The 26,125-nt window shown below is 39.6% G+C and overlaps 2 protein-coding genes across 8 annotated transcripts; one reads left to right on the top strand and one right to left on the bottom strand.

Moving 5' to 3' along the window:
- On the bottom strand, positions 1 to 10,164 carry DNAJB9 (DnaJ heat shock protein family (Hsp40) member B9). 5 transcript variants are annotated; one of them, XM_064422403.1, is made up of 3 exons: positions 10,026 to 10,164; positions 5,228 to 5,455; positions 1 to 3,486 (listed from the first exon to the last, which is right to left on the bottom strand). In XM_064422403.1, the coding sequence occupies exons 2-3, from the start codon at positions 5,442 to 5,444 to the stop codon at positions 3,056 to 3,058; spliced, it is 648 nt and encodes a 215-aa protein (XP_064278473.1). In that variant the 5' UTR covers positions 5,445 to 5,455; positions 10,026 to 10,164; the 3' UTR covers positions 1 to 3,055. The 5 variants fall into 5 exon arrangements, with proteins under 5 accessions (XP_064278473.1, XP_064278470.1, XP_064278472.1 ...); XM_064422400.1 differs by lacking the exon at positions 10,026 to 10,164 and adding an exon at positions 9,103 to 9,177; XM_064422402.1 differs by lacking the exon at positions 10,026 to 10,164 and adding an exon at positions 9,070 to 9,143.
- Positions 9,374 to 26,125, top strand: THAP5 (THAP domain containing 5). Of its 3 annotated transcripts, XR_010363634.1 has the most exons (4): positions 9,374 to 9,528; positions 12,828 to 13,017; positions 13,658 to 16,294; positions 25,264 to 26,125. XR_010363634.1 is itself a non-coding variant. In XM_064422398.1 (3 exons), exons 1-3 carry the CDS (start codon positions 9,446 to 9,448, stop codon positions 14,591 to 14,593), a joined length of 1,209 nt encoding a protein of 402 aa, XP_064278468.1. In that variant the 5' UTR covers positions 9,374 to 9,445; the 3' UTR covers positions 14,594 to 16,614. The 3 variants fall into 3 exon arrangements, 2 of the variants coding, with proteins under 2 accessions (XP_064278468.1, XP_064278469.1); XM_064422398.1 differs by lacking the exon at positions 25,264 to 26,125 and having other exon boundaries at positions 13,658 to 16,614; XM_064422399.1 differs by lacking the exon at positions 25,264 to 26,125 and having other exon boundaries at positions 9,448 to 9,559; positions 13,658 to 16,614.

Consider the following 26,125-nt stretch of genomic DNA (forward strand, 5'->3'; position numbering starts at 1 on the left):
TTAATTTTCATGTGTTTAATGTAATGGCACTCAAATTAACTTTACAGTACTTTTATCTCCACTAGATACTGTGTTTCAAAAGTATAATGGGAAGAAAACAAACATAAAAAACCACTTTGATGGTAGTTTTAAAAACTAAATCATTTGAAGTTACATATGCATCAATTACTTTCAAAAAATTGTTCAGGATTTTATTTCTCACCCTTATCTAACAAAAACTGATTTTGTTGGGTATTTTCATAAGATTTAAAGATGGCACTTAAGAAACTCTGAAGTCAGGGGTGGCATAAGGTTATACCAGGACTTCCGCTGGAGCCTGCCATGAAGCAAACACTATAAATAGGGAAAGAATGTGCAAGAGCTCCGAATAAGTGAGAAGCACAACATGTTTTGCAAGCTTGTGTTCTGAGGGCCATGAAAGTGAAGACTCTTATCTGAGGAAAGCCTGCCCGAATTTCCCCAGCTAAGGCCTATTCAAAGCAAATCATCATAGAAAACCACAGGGACAGCCATACACTGCTTTCTGCAGATTTAATCTTGGATCAACAAAAACAACCAGAAGGTGACTTAGAGAAGCCATAGAAATAATGGAAAGCTTTTGTTGTTTTTCCCGTGACAAGTAATTAAGAGAAATAATATGAAATCAAGTCAAAATAGACTAGGCAGAAGTTTTTTTAAGGTGGATCAGCTATAAAAATAGCAACACTACTGGTTTTCTTATCGGTTTCATACTTACACTTTAAAGAGATCAGGAAAACAAGTACACTTTGTACTAAGTTTGGAGCATTCTTAAAGCGGGCAAACTAGCCTAGAAGCAGCCAGTACCCTTATTTTCACCTTAAAGTTTAGCCTGAAAGATTGTACAGTCACCTAAATTACTTGAGTTTTTGGGCCGAAATGTGTTTCCTACAATTGATAGTGTTCATTTTAGCTTTCATTCCCTTTAATTCAGAGTTCAGGAAGGGACCTAAGTGCATTGCTCATTCTACTATTTCCTTTTTTTTTTTTTTTTTTATTAAGAAAATATTCCCTTGACTAAGAAAGGCATTAATATTTTACCTGTGCATCCCACTTTTAGAGTTGCGTCCCACCAAAGGACATTCACAAATACTCTCAAGTTTAATACTTAATCTTTGCGAGAGAAAGTAATTCATCACTTCAAGTTAATGATTTGATCACTTGGATGCCCATATGATATGAATTGGGCAGATAGTTTGATTCATGCACAGGACTAAAGGATTATGTTAAAAAAATAAATGCAGAAATCTACAGAAAAGTACAACTTTTGCTTGAATCATATATTAATTAAACAGCAGAAACAAAAATCTCTACTTACACAGAAAAAGGTGAAAAAAACAAACACACTCAATCCAGCACTTTTTTTACTGTAAGAATATTGCACATTCCGATAATGTTGCACAAATTACTGGCTTTTAATAAAGACCATATATGAGGTATTAGTCTATTAATAAATAAAGAAGAACATGGAAAAGGAAAAGCACCTAATATAGCGCAACAATCCATTCCAAGGATTAGGCAATGAAAACAAGCGATAATACACTTGAGGGGAAGGCTAAAGTTCCTTAACAAATAGGCAGCTTTCAATATCCATCTGAGAAGCAAAGGGTTAAACCTCTAACTCAAAGCCTATTTAGAACACTGCTACCTAAAATGCTTATTTTGCTCATGCAATCAACCTGAAAGGTAAATTCTTACTTCCCAGTTCTAAAGGGACAGCCAATACTGAACCTGTATGACTAGTTAAACAGAAGTTACTAGTTAAACTAAGCTACAACAGAACTTTTTGATTGACATTAGCTAAGTATTTGAGGGCTTTGATGTGCAGCATTTTCTGGTGGTTTTTTCTTCCTTTTTAGTTTTAAGTAGTTTACACTGCTTGTGGGTTTCCATGGTGCTAAAATCAATACCCATTAGTAGTACTGTCCTTATTAGCAGTTTCCAGCTCCACAAGGCATTGGATGAATACAAGGATTCTAATTTTCAGTTTTACTCTGTGGTTAGGCTAAGAATTTACCTCTCAAATCACAACACTGAAAAATTCCTGCTGACAGGTAATAAATCTGCCAATCTAAACACTGTAGCTTTTACTAAGGCCCTTCCAGGAACACCACAAATCTGTAGGCAAGCTTATCTTATTGAACTTCCTAAGATCTCAGAGGGATATTTTAGTTCAATAAAGTGAGTCATAAAAAGTACATTGCACATGTTGTAATATAGTAAGCATCAAACAAGAGTGTTTTGGGTGTGCCCTTCCAAACCTTGTCAGAGAGATATTTATACTGTGGAAGGAGGGGGTGAAAAAACCAAAACAAAAACTTTGTGTGCACACAAATTTACATACATGAATATTCCCCTAAATAAGTCAAGGGTTATTCAAATCCTAAGATCGTTTCAGGCCAATTCAGAAATGAAACTGATTCCTACATCACTCACAGTCTTCATTCCCTTGCTATTTTTCAACTTCAAAAACTAAGGGTATTACTAACACTTTTGCAATGCTAGAGAGAGTAACAAAGACCCAGGGAAGTTATATTTCTGCTGCTATTTTGTGTAAATTATGTAACTTGCACAATAAATCTGTATCAGGTAAAAACTGCAAGTGCAACCTTGGAAAGAAATTATTAAAAAAAAGCAGCACATCAAAATTAAAGTATCTCCTCTGCTTCAATCCATACACCAGTAATTAAATCAGTCCTGAACTGACTTATAAGAAAAAAATTATATTACATTTCTGAAATGAACAATATATATCTTGTGTTCAAATTTAGGGAAAGTGTTTACTCAACTGAAATATATATATTTTTTTCTGTCACATGAGATTATTTCTCTCCCATTCTAAGTAGTTATTGACACATTTACTTCCCAACGGCATGTTGTTTCTAGTCTGAAGATTAATTTTATCTACAACTTCTTTATAGTAGTTTAAGTGTTTTTTAGAAAATACAGTTTAGAGAATTTCTTCCATGTTAGCACAAAACCAAGAAAGATTATGAAGATGTTGAGTAAAGACGAAGAGCTTAGAAGAAAGGAAACATTATTGTCCAGAACAGTCAGTGTAGGTGGTAACCATGTTTCCTCGTCTCTGAGTGACAGTCCTGCAGTGCTTGCTGGATCCATGGAACCTGGCATCAGTTCGCACCGCGTGTCTGTGTGCATTTTCAAAGTCACTGAATGAAAACATCTTTTCCATATTTTCAAACACATCATCAAACAGTCCACCTCCAAAAGAAAACTCTTGGAAAGAACGTCTTTGCCGGTTATGAGTCTCCCGATGACTTCGGAAGTGATTTTCAAAGTGCTTTTTTGACCGCGAGTTTTGACTAAATAGGTCAAAGTCTTTGAAGAGATCATCAAAGTTGAAATTAAATGACTGATGGAACGGACTTCCATTACTTCCTCTTCCTCCATGACGGCCAAGCTGATCATACTCTCTTCGTTTATTCTCATCTGACAATGTTTCATATGCTATTTATGTTTAAAAAAAAAAAGTTACAGTTCATTTCCATTTAACAAAACAGAAAAAAAGAAAGCCATACACAAATACAAAGAATAGCAGCTTTCTCTCCCACTCTTCCTGAACCAAAGAAATTTCAAACAAGACTTTCAATGTCAAGCCCAATCAAGAGCTCTAAATTTATCTACCTTTCTGCAAACCAAAATAAACTGCATCAAAATAGTTGCTTAGAATAACAAAAACAGCTGTATTACGAGGACAGGTTACACATAATACAACACAGTTTAATTACCAATATATATTAGTGTTTAGATTTGAAACAAAATAACAATGAAAGGTGGTGATCAGAAATCCTGAAGGAGGACAGATGAGTTAGGACCTCTAACAAGACAAAGGATCTGCTGCACTCCTATCACAGAAACACAGGCAACATCTGCAAAGCTACTTGCCACCCAGCAAATTCTAGCCACACCAATTACAAGCAACAACAAACACTGAGGAGATAAGGAAAATTTCACCATGTGCCAATTATCAATTTTTTTGCAAGTTCAGCAATAAATCTAGATTTTGTGACTGGATATACTCAAAACAAAATTAGATTTTCCTCCAATCTTTGGTTTAGAACTACAGCTACTGGTATTCCCAGGCAGAAACTCTGCTAGAAAATGCACCCATTCTGATAACTAAATATTTTTAAAAATCATTTTCTTACCTGCAAAAGATTTGCAATTATTCTATATAATTCAACATTTAAGAGTTTGTACTTCCTCCTGTAGTAGGTGCTAACAACAGTAGTAAGTATCTAATGAGGCTTGTCACTCTTTCATTATATTACTCATTACTTCTCTTTCAAAATAACTCTTCTGCAGACAAGGTAAATGCCAGAAATCCCATTTAGCTTAGTTAAGAGAACTACACAAATAGATGGATGTTATACATGGGTCTACAGGGAATAGAAGCGGGTATACCTTATTTTTCAGCAAGTCTTTCTGTTCTTGATTATGCACTTGCACAATTTTACCACACAATACTTATAAGCGTTATATTTGTAGGATCAGAGATAGCTCAAGTTAGACGTGACCTCAGTCTCTACTCTAACCTCCTGCTCAAAGCAGGGTCAGTCACGAGATCAGACTAAGTTTGCCATCACTTTACCCAGTCATTCCTGAAGTGTCCAAATTGGAGACTGTACAACCTCTCTAGGTAATCTGCTCTAACACTGGCCTGTAGACCAGAATTGTTAAGACTGGAAAAGAACTCCGAGATCCCCAAATCCAACCATTATCCTCAAGGTGAAAAAGTTTTTCCCTATAACCACTTGAACCTCTTGCTCCTGTTGTCTATTGCATTTCCACCACGACCCACTGAAGCACCTGCTGCATGTTTTCTAATAATCTCCCCATAGTTACTGCAAGGTTGCTGTTAGGCCCTCCTGAAGCCCTGGTAGTAATCCTGAGCCAGATCTTATGAAAAAGATGAAAAAGTAAAAATTAACCTCCTAGGCCTAAAGCTGTTCTACTACCAAGTATTTTTTGTGAGAATACGCCAAAAGCCTACTAAGCAGAAATGCATAAACTGTGTAAAAGGCCTTCCTATTGCAAGAACACAGAAACAACTCAGATTTTGATGCAGTACTTAAGTGGGATTCAGAAAAAAAAACCCTTTATGCCTCTTACTCAGTTAAAACAAAATGCACATAGTTTATAGATGTAAGACACATATCAAATTATGACCAAACACAGTGTATATTACCTTCAGCAATTTCTCTAAATTTTGCTTCTGCTCCAGGACTCTTATTTTTGTCTGGGTGGTATTTCATAGCCAGCTTGTGAAATGCCTTCTTAATCTGGCGGTCAGATGCATTTTTTGGAACTCCTAAGATATCATAATAGCTCTCTGTAGCCAGTATTAATTCCGTTATCATTAAAATGCAGAGAGCAAATGTGAAGACAGATTGTGTAGTAGCCATTTCTCCAGTTCCTAAAAAGAAAAGGAAATATACACGAAGAACAAGTTATTTTACATTCCACAACAACTTAGTTACAGCTGTAGGCTGGCAGAGGAAGACCAGCATGGTACAGGAGTCAATGGCAGACTTGTAAGCACACTGTTTACACCTGTCAAACTCTATCACGCTGTTTTCATATGCACAGAATACCTAAGTGAAAATACTGCAAAGTGACATTTCATATGCATAACAACCACTTTAGTGTCTGTCTTTGTTTTACACTTAACTGATCATTGTCATACAAAGTTGCAAAAGTAAATACACAGCCCATTCCATTGCATCTAACATTTCACACTGCCATACCTGAACTAGCTTTCCATCAATCTTGAGTTCTAGGACCACAAACAGAGTACCTCTAAATTAAGCACAGGCTGCAAAACCTGACCCTACTGGAAGACCGAGTCACCAATTAGCTGGTGCAACAACAGGAGCATGAAAATACAACTGGCCTAGAGTTGACCGTGAGGTGCAGGAAGACAAGGCTGACACTCATGCTCCGGTTCAGTTTGTTTCACCCCCCTAAGGTGAACATGATAAAGAGCAGATCATTCATTTCCAGAGTTCAGCCAAGTAAAGCACACTTTCCTCTATTTAACAACAGGCTGACTTAGCTCATCTGCATATCAGATTGCTTTATAAAGGACAACACCTACCATATCTTTGATATCAAAAAATTCATCTGATAAATATCACTGCATAAAAAGGTTTACATATGAAACCCTCAGTGTTAGAACTAAAGGCAAAAAAAAAGTATTTTATACATGACAAATAGCTTCAACAATAATTAAAAGCTGTAATTTTTTTTCAGCAACTCATCTGTCAAAAATATATTTTGAAACAAATATATGAGAACTTAGGGGGAAATTGTGGCATATATCAATGGCTTAAGCAGTTCCACACAGCCACATGAGATCTCATGATTTTCATGAAGGACAGAGTGAGCTGTTCCTACTAGAAGGTGAGAACAGATAACATGCCTGTGCATATTATATTTAAAGCAGAGTGCAGAAAGGCAAATGCTCAAAGACAGAATGCTGGCTGACACCTGATCAGAAGGATGTACAACAAGACCCTGTACAACATTCCAGATGTAAAATGTCCCCCCACCAGATTACACTGATTTAAATGTAATGTAAGAACAACTCAGAGACGGTTGGTGCTACTTTCCTCAAAGGTGAATAAACAAACTTACAGTCTGAGCACCACTAAAGTCAGAACACTTTTGCTAGCCAGCAGTTTTTGCCAGGCAGAATTCAAAACCTTTGAATATCTGATACATATGAAAATTAAACATTTATGTGCAAGTCAATTTCCTCTAAACAAAATTAAAAAGAACCAAAATTGGAAAAAAGAATACCATTTCTAATAGGCAAGTCAGAGGGCTAAAATGAATGCTGTGAGACAAGACCAAAAGGCCTGCAAGATTAATCTACCCATGCCCTCTTAAGCATTTATTTGGCCAGCAGCCTGGATGATATCAAGTGTTAAGGGGAAGCAGTTGAAACAAATTGTATTTTGATCAGTGTACTTAGATACCAAATGGATAGTTCTTTCCAGTATTCTCCATGCACAATATCAGACATATTTTTAGTACCAAGTTCTCCTACATATCTTCTCTCACCACTTAACTAACCTGATATTTTACTGCTTGGGCACTAAGAACTACACACATGTACCTCCTTCCATGCTTTTAGGGCTTTCTTCCTGTTTGTGCTTTATAGATGCAGACTTATGTGTTCATCTCACACATGTGATTGTTTTAACTTACTTCATTAACCCACACATGCATCATGCTTGCAAAATCACCTGCTGCACTCTCTTAAGGTCAACCATCCTGCTTCTACTACTGAACACTGAGAAGAGCTAAAAGGAACAGTTCATGTCCTCCATTAAGAGCAAAACTGTCTTTCATAAGTCATGAGAGGCAGAGATCATCAAGTTAGTCCTTCAGGTCTTCTGCTCTGGCTCATCATCTCAACTTGTACTATTTTTGATAACAAAGTACACCTGAATTTTTCTTTTTCTACAGTTCTTTACATTAGGAGTTCTGTGCTATATTTGATTTCTAAAGCACAGTAAAAAAACGGGACTTAAGTTTCACAATTTTTTTAACTAGCAAACACAGATTTAATGCCGCCCTTGAACAAATCAAACTCAAATTTAAGATGTAAATGAAAACCAAATACAAATAAAACTCCAGTATAAGCAGCATTTTAAACTTCCCAGGGTTATCAGAGAGAGCAAGTCTTATATTTAGATACTGTCATTTATTGGATTTACTTTTTAGAAAACACCTGTTTTATATGCTATCAGTATCTTAGCGTTGCTACTGCCAACTACTTCAGCCTTGCCATTCCAAGCTATTTTTACAACCCTTTTCAAAAGAAAGTCTCTTAAATACTTTTTTTTGCTTATGTCTCTTCACCCTGTTTGTCAATCAAAAAGGGATATATAAGTTGCACTTTCCAGATCACACACTGCAGCTACTTAAACCATTCCAGAATTCAATAAACTCTGTACGCATTAAGCTCATGCATTAATGAGCTCTTCTAATAATTATCTATATACTTAATTTAGGTACATATGTCAATGAAGTAAGAGATCTTATGCCACATAATAACTATTTAATTCTGTTGGGTGAGCAGGTACAGATCTCAACTACTGCTCACCTTTGTATAAGAAGTGCACTATCTAATGTTTATCCAAAGTACTGCAGAGGTAATAACAATCAGTTCTTCATTAGTTTATCAACATTTACCAACACCCGCACAATGAAGCAATGTTTGAGGATGATGTACCTAGAATAAAACCTGTCAGATTTAGAAAGAAGCTACTTCTTGCAACACAAATGCCCTATTCCATCGTTCTTTGAAAGTAATTAACCAAAATCTTGGGTAAATGCTTACATTCAAAGTCTCACATACTCAGAGAACACAGTGCATCACTAGTGCTCTGCTACTGCTTTCATTACAGAATTGCTATACAACAACCTGTGGAATGCTCACGTCCTGTAATTATTTCTGCAAGCAATTTACTAATAGTAATAAAGTCTCCAAGGTCTTCTCGGTTCTCCTACCACGACTAATCTGATGAGTAAGCAAGTGTTCCAGTCCTCAAGCAGCTACAGGCAAGTCTGCCAAACGGAGGGGCTCGTACTTGTCTTGGCCTCTCCTACACTAACTCGAAAGCAAATACAGAAGAAGGTTCTTGAATCTTGCCCTGGAGCACAGGGAAACGAAGGAATCAACCTGGCATCACCCTACTATCAGACCCCTCAAGACCTCTCTGGAGCCGGACCGCACCACCGGGCGGGGCCAGGCCAGAGCTGGGCAGCCGCTAACAGCCACGTTCCGCGACGCTGTCCCCCCTCCAATGCAGCCAGGCTGGGAAACACCACCGCAGCGCGGCCCGGAGAGGCCCGAATTCCAAATTAATGCTCCGCACCGAGCCCCAGTGTCCCCTCTCTCCGCTCCCCCGCCTAGGTTCCCACGCTGCCCCAAGCTTCCCAGCGCCCCCCTCCCGACCCCTTCGCGCTCGCCTTCACCCCACCCACTTCAGCAACCTTCCAGTTTCTCGGAGCCCTCACCCGGCGGCCGCGGCCCTTGTCCGCCGCCCTCACCTCAGCGCCGGCCCCGCTGCCCCGCCGCCCCTCAGCGCCGCCGCCGTTCCCGCCCGCCCGCGCCCGGCGCTCGCGCAGTCCGGCCCCCGCCGTTCCTACACGAAGCGCTGCGCCATTGGCCGTGCGGGCGCACGTGACGCGGTGCACGCGGGAGGTCGCAGCTTCGGCGCCGCCGCCCCCCGCCGCTGGGGGCGCTGTGAGGAGGCGGCACCGCCCCCGGCCCGGCCCAACCCAGCACAGCCCAACCCAGCACAGCCCAGCACAGCCCAGCCCAGCACAGCCCAGCCCGGCCCGGCCCAGCACAGCCCAGCCCTGCCTGACTTCCCTGGCCCGCGGTGCCGCCATGCCGCGGTACTGCGCCGCCACCCGCTGCAAGAACCGCGGCGGCCAGAGCGCCAAGGACCAACGCAAGCTCAGCTTCTACCCGTGAGTGGCCGCGGAGCGGGGCAGGGTCTGGGTGAGCGCTGGCCGGGGGTGGTAGTGGCCGAAAGACAGTGCCGCGGGTGGAGCACGCTGGCGGTCGCCTTGGAACCCCGGCTGCTCCCGGGAGCCTGGGGGGAAACGACGCTGACCCCCTGAGGGAAGGGAAGGTGTAGGGAATAAAGAGCGGACAGCTGTAGCACACAGACAGACGGAACCTGGGGAGGGAGCGGTGACACGGCAGCGCTCTGGAATAGGTGCAGAGGGCCCGTGAAGTGAAGAGCAAGGAGATTGGACTAAAAAATAACAGTTGCACTTCTGACTCTGTTTGGCTGCTGCCTCTATGGAAGCGATAGGACAGGCAGTAGGGGAGGCTTTGGCTTGATGGTGAAATGTCTTGTGTATGACGGTTTACATGCCAGGTGAAGGGCCCGGAAGAGTAAGCAAGTAAACATAAAATGATTCCTTAAAATTAAGCTTTGCCGCTAGAATTATTACCTTACCTGCGCTGTGAACCGAGGCATTGCTGGCTGTTTGGAAGCAGCTGAGTTGGCTGGAACTTGGCTACCTCGGTTGCCAAAAACCAGTTTGTGGTGGCTGCGTTGTGCCGTGCAGACTCTGCACGGAGCATCGCCGTCCCAGGCCTGCAGGGACCTCTGCCCTGTTGTGGTTACGTGGCTGTCGCTCCCCAGGATGCTGAGTTGTAAACAGTATTTCACAGTCCTGAGAGAAGCACAGTGCTGGTAGCTAAATATGAATGTATTTGTGTAGAATAAAAGTATGAAACCATTTGTCAACAGAAGCAACTTAATTAAAAATTGAAAAATAAATTTCACAATTAGCCTCAAAACCTGGTTATGGTAAAAATTGTACCTCCAACTAGGTTTTCTTTCAGTTTCTGATTAGTCATAGTTATTCCAAGAGCAGGAGGGCTGTGTAGGAAGACCTACAGGAAGACTTCTTTGAAAGAAACTTTATTTTAGATTAAAGGAAAGCTTATTTTCCTGGCACATTTCTAATATGGAATGCATCATAAAACAACAAGGAAAATTATTTCTTTTCCCTTATGCCTTAGAGAGTGTGAGTGTCATATGGATAATCAAAAGAATTTTGAGCACTAAGACATGTCTATATTCAAATGTATGGCATCAGTGTGGAAATGATTGCCAAATCTTAGCTGGTTTATCTAGCCCTTGAGTTGTGCTCCATTCTGAGTTTCATGCTCCTGTAGAAGGGGTGCTGAGAGTTGATTTATTGATTTCTCTTGCCTTATATTAGTGACTACTGCTGACATGAATTGCAAGTTTTATTCCCTTTCCTCTTACCACCACCAAAGAAGTCCTCTGCTGCACTGTGTTTGGGGTCTGAGCCCCTTCCAAGTCTTTTGGCACCTAGTCTCAACTGGCCTAACTGCCCTTGTTTTATTTCTTCACTTCTTTGACTTGTGTAGTGATGGCAGCTGCTAAATAAATTCTATCCATTTCCTCTTTCCATTTCCCCTTTTTTTTGTGTTTTGTTACGCTACATTCTGTTGATTGGTGAGGAATTATTGAAGCATGAGCAGGTTTTAGCAAAGTTGCCTTTAAGCTAAAATAATAACTTTCACTATCAGACCCTTCTCTTGCTACAGATTGTTATGTTTTCCATCTGAAGCTCGTTGAGTGTGGGTAGAGCAGTGGGTGCTGTGTTGTGAGGGTAACTGCAGTGGGAGCAAGTGTTCTCACGACCTTCTTGGAGAGAGGGTGTGAGTTGTGACGTGATCCTCAGTGAAAGGAAGCCATCGTCTTCCTGAGAGACTTTTTTGGGCCTCTGCAGTAACAGCCAGGCTAAGCTGTGTTACCAAGGAGCACGCTCTGTCACACATGCAATGCTGCTACTGGGTGCACATGATGGAAGCAGACAGGATTTGAAAAGCCTGAACCTCTAACTTGTCCTTCACAGGTTACTGTGTTCTTATTCCTTGCATTATTCCTTGCATTATTCCTTGCATCCCTGCAGATACACAGAGCTGGATGCATCAAATGTCTGCTCTGTTTCCTTGGTAATTTGAACACTTACATGGCAGCAAATTCAAAAGGTTGGGGAAGGGGTAAAGGCATGCACCTTTATGCTGTGTCTTTCTCTCAAAATCACCAGAGTTTGCAGTTTTGGAGCACAGGGCCTGTGTATGAGTCTGCTGCTATGTGTGGCTTTTGGAGGAAACCCGCAGCTTCAGGGATTTGAGGGTGGCATCACAAAAGCTGAGATTTTTCCTTTGTAATTATTGTTGCTCATGATTCTCAGGGATATTGTTTTCTGAACAGTAGTCACTTAACAGTGAGTTCAACTTATGGTTTATGTATCATATGTGGTTATATGCTAAAGTAAAATTGCTATGCACCAGGGAAACATAGAAGTACATTTCAAATACCCTGATACCTGACTGAGAAGAGGTGAGAGACAAGAGTGGTCTGAATGTTCCTGTTACCATCACTTTTTGACTGTGCATACATCATAATAAGCCTTTAATTTGCCTTTCATTTGTGTATTGCCTGTCCTTAAGTAAATTACATATAGTCACACACTTTCATTTAGTTCTCTTTCTGATGTCTGACCATTTGCATGTATTTTTAAAGTCAATTTTTTTTCTATGGGGGTGTATACTCATCATTTACTTTTTCAAGTTGGTTAGATGATTGAAAAGTTAATTCTAAGTGATAAAATATGATGTGGGCTCCTAATGCTGTGAGAAAGTTTAATTGCTGAAACACAAAATATAGAAGTGCTTTGCATCTGCATGCATTTACTTTTTGAACAAAATTTAAAACCTGTATTGGAAATATTCACATTGCCAAATTATCTGACAATCCAAAGAGGGCATGTATTAGGAGGTACTCTGTTAAACAGAAAATACTAGTTGTGTCTAGAAAGAAAAATAAGCCCAGAAATACTATTAATAAAATGAGGACTAGTCTTAACTTTTTTTAAATTATGTCTCAGTATTTGATCTCCCTTCAGCAGAACTGCCTTTTGAGCAAGTGTTAGGATCAAACCTTTCGAAACATCTTGGCCATGGATTTTGAAACCCTTGGCTAGTAGAAATCATAACTAGAAACAATGTATCTCGTGGTTGGATTAACGTGTACATAACATCCAAATTAGCATTTAATAGCTAAAATTTTTGAAAAAAATGTTATTATATTCTTTTCTAAAGGAAGCCTACCTTCTAAGTAACAATGAGATATTCTTATTTAAAACAAAGATAGACAACAATAACGGGGGGTTTTGTATATTTTCTTGTTTGTCTTTTCAACTGCTTTAAAAAGATTTCCACTTCATGATAAAGAGAGACTTGAGAAATGGTTGCGGAACATGAAGCGAGATTCATGGACTCCAAGTAAGCACCAGCTCCTCTGCAGTGACCACTTTACCCCCGATTCCCTGGATGTGCGGTGGGGGATACGGTACTTGAAAAACACTGCTGTGCCAACTATTTTCTCTTCCTCAGATGACGAGGTAATCTATTTCTATCCTTTTTTTGTTTTGTGGTACGAAGCTAACCAACTATTCATGTAATACAGATTTTCTAATCTGTCAAATAATCATATTTTATTTAAAAAATAGAATTCCTGTCCATCAATACAATTTGTCAGCAGGACTGACAAAAAACAGGTATGCGATTCCATAATGTAAAGGAAGAACAACTTCCCCTAGTTTGATTGGAGGTTCAATATCTTTTCTTAACTGGAGATTACAGAAGCATTTACTATAGAAAATGTTAAATTTCTTATGAGAATAATTACTGCATCATGTGTAAAACAGTCCAAATTCCCTAGAGTTTGGAAAAAACCCACAGTAAAACAAATAAAAAACCCCAAAACACAGTAAGAAAAAAAAAAAAGAAAACTAAAAACCCAAACACTATTATTGCTTTTAGAGCTTTTAAAATAGTATTTTAACATGTAGGACCTGAAGCAAAGTTGTGGAAGATACTTACATGAATTCTTGGGCCTCTGATGTAATTTTTAAACCGTGCTCATCTAAGTTAGTCCTTTTGCAATACCATGCTATGAAATGATATCTGCGTAATTTTTTAATGCTCAGTGATTTTCTTGTTACAAGGTGGTGATTTTCTTTTTTTTTTTCCCTCCTCCAGGAAAAAGATTCTTCTCAGAACAGTTCGCAGCAGGTACAGAAAAAAGACCAGGAAGAAACAAATGTTGTGTCAGAGAAAGTATCTGTACCACTTGAACTTTGTACACCAAAGAATTCTGTAATTGCACGAAATGTAGAGGAAAAAGCAGAAGTGGTTTACTCAACTGCACTGAGTGAACCTTTGCAAATTCAAAACCTGCAGTTTCCATATGAAGGTGGCTTCCAGGCAGACAGTGCCGTTCTTGCTAGTTCATCTAAGCAGTACATGCATCAGCCTAATCCTATTCTAATGACAGCAGCAGTCCAGAGCGTGGAGGCTACCAGTGTTCATACTTCTGTAGAGGATTCAGGAGGTTGTACAGCTACAGTCCTGCAATTTACAGACCCTGAGTACTTGAATTCATCTCTGAAACTGAACAGTGCTTTAGGGTCGGTTACTGACTATGCAGTTGAAAATTCTGTCCCTCACATGGTCTGTTCTGGTGAAGCGCAGACAAGTGAAGATGCGGTTTTACTGAGTACACTCACACAAACTATTGAACAGTTCAGTGGAAGTGAAGAGTCTGTAATTGCTATTATAATGCCAGCTGAGAGTCCAGAAGAGCCTGAAAGAGTAAATACTTCTTTCCTGCCTGTTAAGGAAGAGTTTCTTGACATAGAGGAGACAGAAGTGATTGAACATGACGGAAACGAAATACTGCAGACTGAGCATTCATACTGCAGACAAGACATAGACAGAGATCACCTTTGGCAAAAAATTTCAAAACTCCACTCTAAGGTAACTTTACTTGAAATGCAAGAGGTAAAAACTTTGGGAAGACTCAGGTCCTTGGAAGCTCTTATTAGACAATTGAAGCAAGAAAACGTGCTTTCTGAAGAAAAGCTCAAGTTGGTAGAAAACTACTTTACGACACTTGAAGTGACTATGATACAGTAAAGGCTTTCAGTTGATGGTTCTCAAATATCTTTTTAACCTCTTTGACTGTACTTTTGGACAAATTAACTTTTTTTCCAGTTGTGGTGTTTTAAACATCTAATGAAAATCATGTGAATAGCATTCTTTAAAATGTAAAATCAAACAAAGCTAAGTGGTAGAATGTTGTCTATAAAACATGACAGGCAGGTAAAATTAAAAAAAAAAAAAAACTGAATTTGGCGAAATTTTCTTAAATATGTGAATCAAGACAGTAAAAGATAATTTAACCCTTTCTTAGCTGCAGGCTTCTCTGAAACGTGCAGTGCCTGCACTGGGGACAGCAGTAGAATGGACAGAATAAGCATATAGGATGAAGCATATATAAGCATATATGATAGCATATATACCTACATATATGCATTGTCCAGTGAGGTCAAAATTGCTCTTCAGTTTTCTGCTCACCTAACATTTGTTCTGATAGTTTTTTGTACACTTTGATCTTATTAAAATTGTTTCTGCATAAAGGGTGTTTAGTTTGTTTCTAGAAACAAAAATTCTCATAAGAATATGGTTCCAGTGGACAGGCGCACATCTCATTTTTAATTTTTTTTGTTATGATTCAGCTCAAGTGGAAAGCAATCTTAATCACAGATGTATTTGCTAGTTAGTAAAAGGGAAAGCTCTATTTAGTGAATGCTGTCTGCATTGATTCTGTTACAGCATACAGCTTGGCAATGCATATACCCTTAATAATACACCGAAGGAAACAATGTTCTGCAGAGCAGGTTGCTAGTGAAAGTACCAGAATTTTACTTTGCAAGAAACAGAATTACAAAACGAGAAATTTACTCCCTTTTCCTGATTTTATTAACTATTTCTAATGCATGGGTTATCACTATAGTAGACACATACTATAATTCATTTCAAGGAAAATTAATTTGCTTAAATACTTTCTCCTTATTCTGTCAGAGTGCCTTGCTGTATGCTCCAGTACAGTGAAAAAGTCCTAGATCTTCTGATTCCTGACTTGACATCATAGCTGTGCTAGGTGATCCTTGTCACACCCCTTCCGGCTGAACTCTTCTAGTGTATTATATTCCACAACCATTAGATTGCTTGAGAATGTGTTTTTCATTATTCAAAATTGTGTCATCCCCACCACCACAAGTTCAGTCTAGGATTGAAGCAGATGGGTTCCTTTTCAATGTTATTTAGAAAAGTCTTGTACATGCTTTCTAAGCTGTTCTTTTAATCTTTTCATAAGGAATTGAGAATCAGTTTACACTAGCTACAAAGCCAGCCTCCAACTAGATAATAAGTTCCAATTTCAAAATGTTTGAGACTTGAAACGTCGTAAAGGGCAGAAGTTGGGTTGCTCAAGCACAGTGCTGTGGGAGGTTAGTCTGCATTAGTAATCACTGGATTAGGCTTGCTTTGTCCTGCAACTTGTTAACTTCTTTCAGACTTGAAGCACAGGCTGTGCTTGGTAAAATTGCTAAAGGACAAAGGTCACTTACAATATGGTGAGTTATTTACCATGTCTCTGACTCACTCATTTTGCCCTCCCTGGAACAAGAGAACATTCCTGTTCTGCTTTGTCTGTTATGAAATCACAAGGGCTGTTATGTATACTGTAGAAACATTGCTGCCATATCTGATCCTGTCTTGGGAGCATTGTCCAGGTGGCCTCTCTGAACTGCACATTTTGTAATGTTTTACAAAGTAAGAGATCTTTAAAAGTTATTTACAAAATGCTATATGAAATTGCTAAATGATTTGGCAATTTTAGAAGTCGCATGAATGTACTACAAATCCTTTGCTGATGCTGTATATTTTAAGACTGACAACCCATTTCAAAAGTTTACAGTAGTCCTTGAATGGCAGTGAGAACTCAGACATGGCAAAAGAATAGCAACACCAGAAGCTTTTGTCTTAGCAAAGTTCTATTCCCTCCAAAATTTGTGAGGTTTAACATGGGATTTGCATTGCTGATATATTTTTGCTTTTACTAAGAGCTTACAGTATTAAAATTAAGAATATTGTTTGTGGCATAGATTTCTTTAAACATGGGGAAAACCCAAAATGCTCAATTTCTCTTTCTTTTATGGAATTTCTTGGGTTGACTTTGGCTGGATGCCAGGTGCCTACCAAGCTGTTCTATCTCTCTCCTTCCAGCTGGACAAGGGAGAGAAAATAAGATGGAAAGCAACTCATAGGTTGAGATAAGGTAGTTTACTAAAGCAAAAGCAAAAATTTCCACATACACAAGCAAAGAAAGAGAAAAAGAAGGGTTAATTCACTATTTCACTGGCAGTGACATTCAGCCGCTTCCCAGGAAGCTGCGCTTCAGCATGCATAGGGATTGCTCCAAAAGGCAAATACTGTAAATAACCAATTCCCCCCTTCCTCTTCCTTGCCTTAGCTTTTATATGTGAGCTGACACCATATGGCATGGAATATCCCTTTGGACTACTTGGGTCAGCTGTCCTGGGATCCTGCCCACCCCTGGCCAGGAAGCTGGGGAGACTGTGCTGATGCTGTGCCAGCTCTGCTCAACTGCAGCCAAAACACTGGTGTGTTACCAGTGCCTTTCCAGCTACCAGTGCACAGCACAGCACTGTGAGGGCTGCTCTGGAGAAATGAACTTTGTCTCAGTCCTAGATTATAGCAGAAAAACTCAGTTACTTGACAGGCCTCTCGCCAGGTTTACAAATTTTCCTTCCGAGTGTGTTTAGGACCAATGGGCCCAGGGTGGGTATATTAATTTAAAAATATTCAGCATTACAGTTGGCTGTTGCTGCTGACAGGAAGGTACGTCTGGGTCCTTTGCTTCAGTTATACACTAACCCTGAATTACTGGGATAATTATTACAAGTGAGGAGAAATAGCATGTTGAGAATCAACAAACCTCTCTGAATTAGATGCTACATGTGCAGTGCCATTTCAGTGTCCCCCAATCATTAAGCCTGGCACACACACAATTTTATTTCAGTAAGATTTATGGGCACTTGTGCTATATATTACTCCTTAAGATCCAGTGGAAAATTCTGTACAGTTGCAGCCCTGCATCTGAGTAGTGCACTGAATCTTCATCATTCCTTTTGTAATGTATTGGGCTTATCTTGATCCAAGTCAAATGTGCATGTTTATCTTTCCAATAAATTTTGATTTACATAAATTTTTAAAAAAATCTTTCCGCTTCCACTGAAGTAACTATTTCTTCGATTAGTTACTTCGACAGATGCAATCTGTTTTCTTAAGGCACCTGTTGAATTGTTCAGCTCTTTCTTTTCCACTGTACAATGACTACTATAGAAATTTGGCTTTTGCTTTCTCCTGGGTCTTTATTTAAATTCCACCAGTTTTATTAAATTTACCCTCAAGAAGTAGGTAATGCCTACAAGGCATTCCATCTGGAATAAACTGGTGCTCATTTTCCATGATTTTCCATCTTCTGAATTTATCACTCTCATGCTGTGAAATTTATCTCTCATTCAGAATGCAGGAACAGCTACAGGGGATTTTTTTATTCCTCTCAGACTAACAGCTGTCCACAGTTTCTCTTTTGTGCTTTCTTGCATCAGAGGTGCAAATATTGACCGCACTCTTGCATGCATCACTAGCATTCCTTAGAAGTCTGCCTAGATCTCTCATTCAATGTCTTTGATCTATTTTCACTTTTTTTACCACAGTGAATTTGTAATTATTCCATTTAAACCACTTGCCACTTAAACTCTCTCTGCCTGCCTGTGAGAAGTGGTGAATTAAATCCAATTTTTGATTTGCTTGCATGCATAACTTCTGCTTTCCCTGTTAAACTATCTGTATCGTCAACCCACAAATTCCCTCTCTTTTATTATTCTGATTCTCTCTCCCTATCCCACCAGGAAAAGTGTGCAAGTGGCAGCATGAGGCTTAGTTTCTGACTGAGGTTTAACAATGACACACACCTTGTTCCTGATTGCTTTATGCACAGCTCAATGCCTCCTCTCCCTGGATGATGCCCCTGAACTGCAGGTTAATGTCTTATGCACAAATCCACGTCCTGCACTTCAGCTTATCCAGTGCTGCCTCAGCAAAGCACTAGGACAGCCTAGCAGCCTTTTCCTGTCACAGAGAGATGGTCTAACACCCAGGGAGCCCTTCACACACCCAGGGACCATCACATCACCAGGCCAGGGCTCATGCTCGCAAGGCTGTCTGCACTCCATGGACTCCTACAGCCATAATTACTTAATTATGTCAATGGCAGTGGTAAGAGACTGCATGGCAGAATATGTTATTCCTGAACCAACTGAAAAAGTGCTGAAATTTCTTTGGTCTTAGACTTTTTAAAACCTTTAAGGCGTTAAAGTCTTAATCATAATGACAGTGGAGCAATGAGATCCAGAGCATGCTTTTGTGAGAGATTGCAGCTGCACAGTAACAGACACCACAAAAGACCCACCTCCTTTCTGGGCAACCCAGGAGACACTGTGAGAAGCAGAATGAATTTTTTAACCACCCAGGCAGAATTGGACAAATTCCACATCCAACCTCGAGGAAAAGGCATAAGACATAAGTGAATGACTTAGTTCCTTTCCATAGATTCCACGAGCAGGAGTGTGGTAGTAAGGCTGGAGAAGAAACAACACCTGTACACCGGGACCTTGTGAGACACTCAGGGAAATGGGAGGAAGGAGTAGGCTTTGGCATTGGCATTGGCAAAGGTGCTCTTCTGTGGGGCATCTCTGCACCACAGCAGCACCAGCTGCAGGTGCTGTCCCCCTCGTTGTGTTCCCAACGCAAGACACAGCTCAAAGCTTCAGAGAAAACCAAGTAATGTGCTAAATGTTATGATTTGCCAGCACCAAGGCAAGAGTGGAGAGAAACAGAGAAAGGGAAAAGGGCAAATTATATGCTCATGAATTACTTTAAAATGAGCTTAGATTTGGACAAAAAATATATTATCCTTTGTTCATTTATGAGACAATTTTCTGACTTACTAACACTAAATTTCTGTAAACTCAAACAGATCTCTGTAAATGCTTTAGAATTGTATTTCCACTTACAAAAAATCACAGGTCTATTTTCTCCTTTACTAGAACCAGTGTAATGGTTTTCTAATTTACCAGACCATTTGCTGCTGCCAAGATATGAGTTTCAGCCAAAATATTTTCCACAAAGAAAACAGTAAGAGTAAAGCATCTAAATAGACGTTTTCCAGTAAAAATATCTCTTGGCACTGTTAAATATTATGGGGTACATTGCAAAAAGTCTGTCACTGTTTAAATACTTGCCTTTCCTATAAAGGATTTACATTTCTGATGGTTCAAAATTTATAAGCCTTTTTCATAGCCATTCAAAAAGGTTAAACCGTAGAAGTGCCTGTGGAACGTATGTATATTTCTATATAAAAATAGTATTTATTGCATATAACTAAAGCAGCACTGCTCTCTGTGAACAGCAGGTGGTGCTACGGGATCACGCGGTAGACGTGAAACTAAAGACATGCATTTTATTTTTATTCTGTTGTTGATTAAACATCTGCAAACAGATTAATTATGCGGGGTTTGGGGTTTTTTTTCCCTTATTTCAGATGCGTCTTTGAATTTCAAATGTATCTTTAATAAGGAAGGGTAACGTATGAACAAAACAGTGTGACATTCTCTTCAATCTTACAGAAATAAACCTTCAGACAAGAGGAAACTCATTTATATTCTGAACATAAAACATTAAATTCGAGAGCTTTCTGCTCAAATGAATGGCAAAAAGAAATGTATTCACTGTCCTTACGTGGAGCATGATTGCGTTCCTCATTTGTTGAAGTGGGTCAGTGATTACTGTTTGAATCCCACAAACATTTTGATGTTGCTTATTTGCATATAAATCAGGATAATAGTGTGAGTGTTTAATCACACCCTTCATCAGGGGTGTCTGGTTCACGGCTCAAGTACTGCAGCCATGCTTTTGAGACTGGGAAGATATGTGCACAACAGCTTATGTGTGGCATAATCCCCTCTAAATTTTGCTGAGAATATACAACTTGACATGATCAGAATAAGGGAGTGTTTGTCGTGCACATTCAAGTAAGATTCTTGTTTTTTCATTGTTACTTTCAAAATATTAGCAAATATTTGGGCATTACAGTAAAGGTTAGAAGTACACATGCGATTGTCTGAATGAAAGGAATGGGGCAGCAGCAGTGGCACTGCAAAACCAGAGAGTGAAGGGATATGTAGCATGGCAGCCACTGCCTTCAAAAGTATAAACGATCCTCAAGGCTGGTGGGGCCACGTGTTGCAGTTTCTCTGAATCCCCTGGGAGTGGTGGTCAGCCCTTCCATCACAACCTCCTGAAATAAATCTTCTCACCTGACTCTGTATGTCTCCACCATGAGTTGCACCACAATTGAGTGATATTTGATATGAAGAAGAAGAAATTAACTAAGTAAATGTCTGTTCATCTACTGAATATAGAAGGGGGATGTTCTAGACAGATATCTCAGATTTATATATATATATATATATATTATAAACACCTAATATGTTATAAATATCTAAGTTCCCTAATATAGATCTCACCTGTTTCCAAATGTAAATCACTTTTAGTTCTCAGACAGGGACTAATTAGAAAGACTAACGTCTAACATTGAAGGAGTTGGGCACAACAGTCCTTCAAAATTGCGCCTCAAGTTTCCTGTACAACCAGTGACAAGATGAAGTCCTTTGAAAATTCTAGAAGGGATTTTGCTCGGATATTTCATTTGTACAGATACAATCCATTTTTTTTCCTTAAGATTCTGAAAGACATCTCTATCTCTGTAAGAAATTTGTAGGAAAGTAGGAAAACTGATTCACCAGGGGCTGCCTTAGTCAAAGTATGTCAAAAGCACAAGTTTGGTGCTGCAAAACACCCTCACTGGGTGCACATCAGTTATAAAAGCTCTGCACTCCTCCATTAATAGTACAAACTGGTTGCAGTCAGACACATTTGACCTCTGACAGCCCCTCAGGCCTGAAAACAAACTTGTTGCTGCTATAGCTCCTCTCCTGAGTGGCAGCACACACCACGAGGGGTCCTTTTCAGCCATGTCTGCTTGGGTAAGCACATTATAGATCACAAATACCAGCAGTCTGACCTTCGTTCCGAGTCACTGGACTATGAAGCCACTAGGCTTTAGGAGCTCTCAGTGACAAGAATAGCTACTGATTGGAGATAATAAAGACATGAGAGGGATGGTTTCACAGCCAGAAAAATATATAAAGCCCTTTAGATCTTATACTTAGCAGCAGCTGTTATTAATCTTACATCAAATTTCTTTATTCTGTGTTTTATGTGGTGAGAATTCCTGTACCATGTAAAGCTGGCTCTAGCTGGGGGGTAGATACAGACTACCTGCTTTTTAATATGTCCTCCTTTTTTTTTTTTGCTGGACTAGAGTTAATTTTCCTCTCAGTAGCTGGTACAGTGCTGTCATTTTTTGAATTCATTATGAGAATAATGTTGATAACTCAGTGATTCTTTAATTGTTGTGAAACAGTGCTTACCCTGAGTCAAGGAGTTTCCAGTTTCCCATGCTCTGCTAGGGAGGAACTGTACGAGAACCTGGAAAATTTGAAATATTTCAACTGTTCTTATCTCAGCTCACAGGTTTTACCTTTTCTTTTTTTCCCAGTTATCTCTCCCATCCCGCAGGGAGCTGAGGGAATGAGCGAGCAGCTTCATGGTACTTAGCTGCTGGCTGGGGTTAAGCCATGGCATGGAGTGACAGCCCCATATTGCCTCAGTGCCCACTGACAGGCTATGAATACTCTCACAGCACTGAATTAACCTCCCCAGGGCTGGCTCCAGCAGACTGACAGGCTGTTTGCAGGAAATGGTGAAGGTTCTGCTGCTGACAGATAAGGATGATGACAATACAGACTCTCTTTTCAGGCCAGAGCCCCAGCCCACATCCGTAGAAAGGCACCCACACCTCACTAGCAGTGCAGCAGCCCCTCTCTGAGCTAAAGGCGCCTGTGAAGTCCCTTAACAAGTGGGGGGACTCTCTCCCAAGGAGCTCATCTTCCCACCTGGTACAGAAACACTGTGTTTTCCCACTGTGAGGAAAGCACATATTCAAGGTTTGGCTGGCTCAGAGGACATCTGCTTTGACCTGAATCACAGCTCAGACCTCCAGCAGGGACTTGACGAAGCAGCAAAACCTGGACTGATGCTGGCTTATATTCCTTTATTTCCTCCCCCTTGCTGCACTGAAAGAGGAACCAATAATCTGAGGCTCTGAGACTTACTAGGGTAGGAAATCCTGCAAGGAAGAAACATACAGATAATGAGCACAAAGCTACATTTTATTATGAGCATTATTAGAATCAATAAAAAATCCCAATTAGATTTTTACTTAAAAATATATTAGACACTGACACTTATCTGAGACTTGCTACAGAAACGTGAGCTCAGCCACAGTTTCATATGAAATGACTAATTTCACAGCTTTTAAACATAAATCACCATAATGATATCACAGTCATAAATCCAAATGAAATTGTATTTTACATCTTTCACATTAAAACCATAAATTTGCTTCTTCAAGTATCCATTTTGTGAGATTTCAATAAATTTTATTTGTATTTAACATCTAAAATGAATGTATAGCTTTATCAGTGGGGTTTGGTGTGTACTGAAGGATTGCAGACATTCTTTGTTTACCTTTATTTATTTATTTTGTCCACTTTTTGCACCCATCTCATTTCAGGACCTCAAGAACACAACATCCGATTGCAAAATCCCTCACCAGGCTGCTGGGAGCCTGCTGCTTGTAACAGGCACTGCTTACAGCCTACATCTCTTTGTCTTACCACAAGCTCACATGTTAAATTTGTGGGGTGTAGATATGCGCATGGCTTATTGCACTGAAATCCTCAGTTTCCTTTGACTGCACCCTGGCTGGCAAGGTCCATAATCTTCCACTAGCTGATGTAAATATGTTAGGTGTTGTTCTTTTCAATGAGTAGGGTAGCTTTTTAACCTACTTTATTCAAAATTAACTCTCCATTATGTCTGAAAGGATTTTTCTTATAATAATCCGTCACTGTGGGGGTCTGCAGCTTCAGCTCCCTCGTTGTTGAGAGCAGATAATATATGGAAATGGAAGAAAAAAGCAAAGAATACAAACACAGCTTTGGAGCTTTTCTAGTTATTTGATCTGTTTCTTCAATAAATACAGATTTTAAAAATTTGCCATCAACAGCTGCATAGATAATATAATAGTGGAAATCATTGATCTAATCTCCAGCACAAGAGACATAAAAGATGGAAAGCTTTTGGGAGTCACTGTGACAACTGCCTGTTCTAAACACCTGCAGATTTTTTTAAATTTTGTAGTTACTCACAACAGGAAAAAAATAATCTGACAGTTAAAGAAATATTGCAAGTTTCTCAAATTATGTTTTAGCCAGAAATAAAAGTTTTGCTTTGGGTTTTAGATAAGTAAGCTTAATAACAATTTAAAGCATGAGTTTTTAACATAAGTTTAATTGGAGGGGAAGTGATGCTGCGAGTGTCGTGCACTAATATGAACACAATGCTGAAGTGATGGCAACTGATACAGAGGCAGAAGACTTTTACTCTGTCATACACAAATGCACACCCCAAAAACTCTCAAGATACTGTACTCACTTTAAAAAGCAAAAATATATTTTAATAATGTTGCCAAAGCAAGTCCCAGACACACTACTATTTTCTCCCTGTAAGCATGAAAACCAACACATTCTTGGTTCTTTACGTTTGTTGTAAAAATGCATTTTATTGTTTATACAAGTTTTTAACAATAGAACATGAAGCAGTAATGAAATATTATATGACAGAATAATATGCCCTTCCTTTTCATTCAGGACAGTCTCTAAAACTGCAGTATTTGACATTAGTATTTTACATTTGACAGGATCAATAACCTTCTGGGGAATACTCTTTACTGCTTTCTAATGAGCAAATGGATGGATTTTGAAACAGAAAGTTTATCTGTTATCAAGTTATCTTCCTGAAAAGCTGTAACTGAGAATGAACAATTTTAAATGAATGCTGACACCTGCACAACAACCATATTTCTGCAGTTCTCCAGAGAAAATTCAGAAGCAAATAACATTTCAGAGCTGCAGGGACATTAAAAGCATTAAGTGACTGTTCATTTTGATTTTCTTCCCAAAAGGTTTATGATTTTCAAGGGATATGAGTAAGGCCATAAACAAAAATAGAGTCATGAATTTTAAAAATTTAAATCAACCCTGATATTCTTTGTTCTCCACACAAACCGTTTCCTGTCCTTTACAGCAAAAGCCAATTTCTGTTATGAAAGAAATTCTCTGAGCCAGGCTCAGGCAGGCAGCCCTGTGTTAGATCCCACAAGCAGTGTGAAGACTCACCAGAGACCTAGTCAGATGTAAGACATCACTGAAGTTCCTAAATGCATGGTCCTCTAACATGTCCTTTATGCAAAACAAAGATTACAAATTTCCAATGCACTTTTCCCCAGCCCCATTTCTCAGGGCAAGATGCAAGTAATTCCAAACATATAACTTTTCATGTTGCTGCACTTTCCTCAAGTATTTCTATTCCCTAAGAAGAAGCTAAAGGTTGCATTTTAAAGGTATGTAGGTGTTATACATTAGGCTGCCTTTACAAATCATGCCACTAATCTTTTTTATTCTCTGCAGATGCAAGATGCTTGGCCAGAGGCAGGAAGTGGCATGCCACAGCTGACAGTCCGTGCCAGTGGCCTGGAGCCACACCACACACCCCAGGCACACTTCTTCCTCACAACCAGCCCCTCAAAGGGACAGCAGTAGCTGCGAAGAGGAGGTGACACAACTTACACAGACTCAGGTCTGGGAAGATGCTACAAATGCTGAGAGAGAGAGCTGATACCTTTGTCACCTGACAGGGCGCAATAACAAAGCACTCAAGCACTGTACTCATGAAATGTATGCAGACCTGAAATAACAGAACTGGCCTCAGCATACTCAGTGCTCCCTCTGAGAAATGCTACTCCTTCTTCTCCCTCAAATATATCAGAGCCTGCATGAAATGAAATTCCCAGTGAAGTCAGGATGGCCCAGAGCTGCCTCCCAGCCAGCTGTGATCCCTTCTTGTTGCAAAGGGCTTCAGAGCGACCCCAGTGAAGGACAAATATTTGCTCTCTGTCAAGTCTATTGTCACATCCAATGTTGAAAAAGGTCACTGTAAGGTAGCTGCCAAAGGAAGAAATGCAAACCTTCCCTTCCAGAGAGAAAACATTTGAAACACAAAACCAGTAACCTACCACAAATACCATAAGTAAAATGCAGCTCTATAAGAACATGAATCCTGGCAAAGATGACCCACATGCCTTATACCATTTGCAAGCTCCATTATTCCTTTATTGCCAACTGCTTACTTTTAGAACAGCTTCACCAAATCACACATACAACATGCCTTTGGCATCACACTTTGTCTTTATTCAAAACTCCTAAGTGGTCAATATTGTTCTTCTAAAGATAATAGTTTGTAATAAATATTCAGATGATTTAATTCCATGAA

Source organism: Passer domesticus, chromosome 5 (assembly GCF_036417665.1).
Source record: "Passer domesticus isolate bPasDom1 chromosome 5, bPasDom1.hap1, whole genome shotgun sequence".
Lineage (NCBI taxonomy): Eukaryota > Metazoa > Chordata > Aves > Passeriformes > Passeridae > Passer > Passer domesticus.